Source organism: Palaemon carinicauda, chromosome 4, assembly GCF_036898095.1.
Source record: "Palaemon carinicauda isolate YSFRI2023 chromosome 4, ASM3689809v2, whole genome shotgun sequence".
Classification (NCBI taxonomy): domain Eukaryota; kingdom Metazoa; phylum Arthropoda; class Malacostraca; order Decapoda; family Palaemonidae; genus Palaemon; species Palaemon carinicauda.
Window position 1 is genome coordinate 197,512,201 of NC_090728.1, and position 6,820 is coordinate 197,519,020.

The 6,820-nt window shown below is 33.4% G+C and overlaps 1 protein-coding gene across 1 annotated transcript in view; it reads left to right on the top strand.

The window, feature by feature from the left end:
* Positions 1-4,986, top strand: part of LOC137639246 (uncharacterized) — a 6,893-nt gene extending 1,907 nt beyond the window's left edge. Inside the window, exon 2 of the mRNA XM_068371536.1 lies at positions 2,922-4,986. Coding sequence (XP_068227637.1) covers positions 3,541-4,971 — 1,431 coding nt within the window. The 5' untranslated portion in view covers positions 2,922-3,540 and the 3' untranslated portion in view covers positions 4,972-4,986. The remainder of the gene's footprint in view (positions 1-2,921) is intronic.
* Positions 4,987-6,820: the final 1,834 nt, after the last annotated feature.

A 6,820-nucleotide genomic window follows, 5' to 3' on the forward strand; every position in this document is an offset into this window, starting at 1 on the left:
AAGTTTGTCCTCATTAAAGAGTTAACTGACGTTTTGTTTGGGGCAAGGATGATCCATATATTTTTTATGCTCATATTAAGAAGCTGATTGATGCAGTGATAGATAATGCTATTGATTTGGACACTGTTATGCTTTATTTTGTGTGGTCTTCATTGCTTACTAAATTTCAAGATATCATAGTTGCGATCACAAATAAGTCTCATCCTACTTTAGATGAGGTCACTGGTAAATTTTTGGAAGCTTGCAGCAGGTATAACGCTCAATTAAACATTAGTAAAGAAAGTCCATGTAAAACCGCAGTGTTGGCTACTAGTTTGAATACTAGTTTAACCAGGAGTTTATGTATGCTTTGTAATGCTAAAGATCACAAAATTGCCAGTTGCACAAAGTACTTGCAAGTATCTGATAAAATAAAGCGATTGAAAGAATTGCACAAGTGCTTTAAATGCTTAAAAGCAGGTCATAATAGTAATGAGTGCAGATTTCAAACGTCAGGTGTATGCTTCAAATGCAAAAAGGGTAAACACTGGAGTTTTTTGTGGAGTTCAAAGCCAACAGATTCTAGTAATAGTAAGCAAACTACTACAAAGGTGGTTAATGTTGTTGAGAGTGTTAATGAAATACCATCAACTGTTACAGCATCTAGTCATTTGGATATTGTTGATTCTTTATTACCATTACCAACAGTGACGACTGAACATGATCGTGTTAAAGTGGATACAGTTTTGGATTCGGGTAGCCAGAATTCCTTTATTGAGGAAAGTCTAGCAGCTTTCTTGAACTTAAAGGTAGTAGTTCCTAAGATTCATTTGATTATCAAGGGGATTAATACTAATCAAAAGATTTGTACCTAGTCAGTAAGTTTTCCTTTTAAGATTGGTGATGTAAGTTATGAAATTACTTGTATTTGTATTTCTAAGATTGAAATTCAGATGAAAGCTCCTCATATGTATAAATTAATAGAACTGCTAAGGCAGAATGGTAAAGAGGTTGCTTATGATAAATTCAATGATGTAAACAGAATTCATGACATTGATGATATAAAGCTACTGATAGGTGCAAAGCATTGGCATTGTGTGATGAGCATGGAGAGTGGAGTACTAGGTCAAAAAGACAGACTGACTTCCTTTTACAAAATTAATGATAAACTAATATTAATTGGTTCTATTTCTGACTGGATAAAGAATCTTTCCGATGCAGTAGATACATCTTTGATGTCTCATAGGAAGATTTCTGAAGAAACAAAATCTACTACTTCATACATTGGCACTATGGAGATTGATTCTGATGGATTTGACTATGAAGTGCCAACACTTGATGGAATATATAATTTTGAAAGCCTGCCATATATAGCAGAGGTTGCGGATTATTCTCAGTTGGGTCATGATTGTAAGATATTCATAAATATGGAAGAAGAGGATTCTATTGAATGTGTTACTAATGAAACTGAGCAAGAAGTGACAGATTTTATTTTATGCAACATTTACAGAGATTCTGAAAAATTTTATGTCGTACCAATTCCTTGGTTGACTAGATATAAAGATCTTCTTGGATCAAATGAGAGACTTGCTTTCAAGGTTCTGTGCAGTCTGAAGAAGAAATACATGAACAGTAATGTTCTAAAGCGAATTGATGAAGTTTTCCAGTCACAAATTGATTTGGGAATCATTGAAAAAGTTGAAGATTTTGAAGAATATAAAAGGAAATTTCTAAAATATTTCTTCATTAGCCACAGTCCTGTAATTAAAGATGAAAGAGATACTATGAAAGTAAGAGTTATTTACATGGCGAATCTTGCAGAAAAAAGACATGATGGCAGTAAAGGCATTAGTCTAAATCAATGTATTCACCCAGGTTATAACAAGAATTTTAAAATAAGTGATGCATTGACCATGATGAGGTTTGACAAGTTTATACTTGGATTTGATATTTCAAAAGCCTTTCACAGATTGGCCATTGATGATAAGAATTCCTCAAAATTTCTCTTTTATTGGTTTAAGGATGTTGAATCTAGAGATTTTACACCAGTTGTGTATCGCTCAAAGCGAGTAATATTTGGGATGTCTGTTTCTCCATATCTGTTGCAGTGCTGTCTTTATAAAATGCTAATATTGGAGACAGATGGTGATACTGAAGAAATTCAGGAATTGAAAAAAAGAATCTTCCAAGGCAGTTATGTTGATAATTTTCTGATTGGTTGTGCAGATGAAGATGAAGTTGAAATGGTTCACAGGGAAGCCAGTACAATATTTGAGCAGCATAAATTTCCATTGCAGCAGTATGTTACTAATTATTCTCAATTTCAGCGTGACATTGACTGTAAAGTTGGCACAGAGACTCCACAAGAGGTTAAAATTCTTGGCATGGGCTGGGACAGATATAATGATGTACTAAAGGCCACATGTGTTAAATTAAATGTTGAAGCCAATACTCCTAGGCAGATTTTGAGTTCAGTAATGAGTATATTTGATTTGAATAATGCTAACTTGCCTATTTTAAACAGATGTAAGATCTTCCTCAGGCAATTACAGTCTGATTATGTAGATAAATGGGATACTTCTCTTCATGGTGCTCAGCTAAATGAATGGAGAAACATAGCTTCACAATTCAATAATGGTGAAAGGCTAGAGATACCAAGATATATGGGTAGCAGAAAGTCTAATTTTGATATAATTGTAATGAGTGATGCGAGTAAAAACTTTATTGGATGTGTTATTTACTTGCAGGAGAGAGATTCAAAGTTGGTATCCTTCGTATCTGCCCATAATAAGATTCTGAATAAAAATCTGAAAGGGCGAACTATGCCTGTACTCGAACTCACTGCAGTAGAGTATACATTGCAAAGGGCTTTTGATCTGTATAAAATGCTCACTTCTTGTATTGTGCCTATTGCAGTTAATGACATAATGTTTTTTTTTCAGATTCTACGATTGCCTTAAGTTGGCTAGCTGATTATGAGAACTTGAGAACAAAGCTTCAAAAGAGAAGAGTATATGTAAATAATAGAATCGCAAATATTGTCGACCTCTGTAAGTCTACACACTCGGTGAAGTTAGCTCACGTAGGATCAAATGAAAATGCTGCAGATTTCACGACTAGATTAGTATCTTTCTCAAAGATAATTAAGAAACTCTTGTTACTTGACCGGACCCAAGATGTTACGGGAAGATTTAAATTTACTAGAATGGCTTGTAATTCCTAATCCAGGCATGATTAATGATGTGGATATACCCAAGCTGGTTGTAAATAAGGCAAGTGTTGAAGATATGTCAGTTGGTACAGTTGTTGATTTAATTAAGTATTCTTCACTTGACAAAGCAATTAAAGTACTAATGAAAGTTAAGCTTTTCATAAACAAATTAAGATTAAGAATAAATTCTAAGAGCCAGCAGTCAATTGCCTTTTTAGATGCAAGCTACAAAAATTGCAGTAATGATTTGCTAAAGCTTGATCAACAGAATTGCTTTCCAGATTTACAAGAATTTTTCACTTCAAAACGGAAAGCAAAAAAGTCTATTCCTGAGCTAGTTAGTAGAATGAATGTATTTTGTGACTGATGGTCTTCTTAGAGTAAAATGTAAAATGGGAAAGATGTCTAAAGGTATGATGTCGAGAACTCCAATACTCGTTAGTAATAATAGCGATTTCGGTAGAATACTGATAATGGACACTCACGTGAAGTTTAATCACTCAGGTACTTACTATGTGCTACATAAATTGAAACCGGCATTTTTTCTGCTCAAGGGATTTTCAACAGTTAAGAAGGTTGTGAATGAATGTTACCACTGTAAACGTTTTAATAGTAGACCAGTTAAAGTTAATGCTAATGACTATAGAGAGTGGAATGTGAATCCCATAAAGAGGTTTTTTTCTGTATGTTTCATTGATTACTTTGGACCATATTTCACAAGGTATGGAAGTGACAAAGTTAAAACCTATGGAGTAATTTTTAAATGTATTTGGTCTCACATGATTAATGTTGAAATAGTGACTTCAGCTGATTCTAAAGGATTTTTATTGGCTTTTCAAAATCATGTTTACAACTATGGTTTGCCTAACAAAGTATTTTCAGATTCTGGCTCAAATCTTGGTGGTGCATTCACATGGATTGAGGAATGTCTGAAAGCAAGTGAGGTGCAGGAATTCTTCAATCAAAGGGGTGTCGATGTCACTGAATTTTCACAGTATCCTCGTGGTTCTCTGAATCGTGGTATTGGAGGTATCATAGAGTCCGGAGTTGGTCTGGTAAGAAAGTTAATACAGGGAGCAATCTATAATAATATTCTAGATTTTCTGGAATTTTCTAATGTAATTAAACAATGCATATGTTACGCTAATAAGAAACCCATTTCTGAACTTGGCGCATTGAGGGAACAGAATGTGAATGATGATTTTCAGGTGCTGTCACCAGAGTTTTTGAAATTTGGATATGATACACAGGTTATGGAATGTATATATCACGAAGGTCAACTTGATGATTATGACTCTTCTGACTTGGGTAAGGACTTTCGGCGTTTAATTCATAATAAAGAGAAATTGCGTAATAGTTATCACAATGAGTTTTTATTTGGATTGCAAGATCAGGCAACTAAATACAGAGGTAAATATTACCCTAGAGAGCACGTTAAAATATCAAAAGGTGACATAGTCTTGATAAAAGATTCAATGGTTAAGGCTCCCAATTACCCTTTAGCTAGAGTTCTTGATGTTATTTATAATTCTCTTGGTGAGGCTGTTCAAGTACAATTGGTCAAGGGTAATAAAAGTGTTGTTTTTAGGGAGATATCGTCTGTTATTCTTTTGGTTAAAGGTGATGGGTTAAGTGATTCTCATATTGATCAGTTAGATTTAAATCTTGTACCTCTGAGTGATTCTAATGTTTCTAATGACAATATTGCAAGAATTCAACGGGGGGCTGCTTTGATTTGTTCTGAGAAGAATAAGCAGCTAGCTCAATCTGGTCTTGTATAGAAATTTAAATTTAAATCCGCGGGGGGCAGATTGAAAAAACTCCAAATTATTAATTTGAATAGTTAAGTATTGATACATTTGGCATACAGAAGTGTCGCTAATTGCCCCTTTGCTTTTAGATAGTTAAATCTGCCTGCCGTTAACGCCGTTGTGCAGTTTTTTCACACAGATAACAGTCTTCAGCAACCTTACACGGGAGTGAGGAGGAGCAGCTCTTTTTCCCTCTCTCTCATTATTCAAGTGGATTTTAGCATTTATACACACGCTGGATTAACTATTATGGATTCTTCCTCTACCATGGAAACAATTACATACTAATTCATCGAGGATGGGATCCGGACGCTGCTTAGCGATGATTGTCTGTTGAATGATTTTTTCCACACTCGCCAGAACTGTTATCGCAACAGGGTAAGCATAAGGGGATTTAATGCTTGTTCTTGCGTTACATATTCTATATGCCAGTGTTTTGAGAATAATTTCAAGTATTTTAATTAATTAAATTCTTACTAGATTGAACCTGTGATTTCTATGCAGTATATAAATTTATTTAAGTATTTGACAACTCGTTAAATTTGCTAGTTGTTTTACTGATAATTTGAGAGCTGTTGTGATTTAGTGGTGATTTGAGCAAATATTTAAGTGAGTGATTTCATGATTAGTTAATTGCTGTTTCCGGTGATTCGTTGATTTCAAGATTTTGATTTATATGAAAATTGTAGATTTTAGTCAGGCGATTACAGTAATTGATATTTTGATTAGTGTTGAATTTTTGTTGATTTATTTTAGTTACTTTTTGTTAGTGTTGTATTTATTGTTCTGATTTTTCCCGTGGTTGATTCTCCTTCACTTTGTATTTTTTAGCGGATGAGTGAAAGGAAGAAGGTTAAGCCCTCGCAGTTGTGAACCTTAAAATCTCTTATGATAGTGCATTTCGAAGACTCGTTTACGTCATTCCACCACCAGCTGCTACAGTGAAATTTATATAATTTTAAATTATGTATTCATAAATGTCTAACCATTTAAATTTAAATTTATTAAATATTTAAAATGCATTTTTTCCATCTCTACCTTTTCACTTAAAAATGCAAGGTTTAATGATATGATCGTGGTCATTACATATTGATTTTATATTTACATATGTAAACCATCCCCCATATTTTCCGCTATATAACATGTATAGTGTTGCTCAAATGTTGTTAATATTATTGTGTGTTTAGATTAAAAAAAGAAAGTTGTTATTGAAAGTAAATATATATTTTAAAGTTTATTATGAAACTGGCCCTGTGATATTTGGTTAAAAAGTGAAGTATAATTAATTTTGCTCAACCATTCAGTAACCTTGTGTGAGCCCAAAGGGCGTAAGAATAATGTTACGTATATGTAAGTGAAATTACTGCTTATTTCCTATAGCTTTAAAGTGTCATTTTTTTCATTAGTTGTCAAAATTATATATTTTCAGAAACAGTTTTCTAGAGAAGCAAGTGATTGCATAATTTTTGAAGTGTCAGCTTGTCTTACTCTAAGGTCGAGCTCAAATTAGAATTTCGAGTGATATAGTTTTTGTTATTGTTTTTTCAATTGTTATTTTATAGAATACATTTATCTTTGTAAAGTATTAATTTGATCACCAATACTCATTTCTGTGATTTGCTCGTACCCCCTGACTAAGAACTGAAATAAGAGGTTGAGATAATAATAGTTCCTGTTAAAAGTAAAGTAATCACCCAGTTTTATTTAGAGAGTAACATAACGAGACCTTTTAGATATACAGTGTTTATACATATAAACATCTGGGAGTTGCGTATTATTCTCAGAGGTCAGAGGTTTTCCCTTGTGTATCAGATTATGT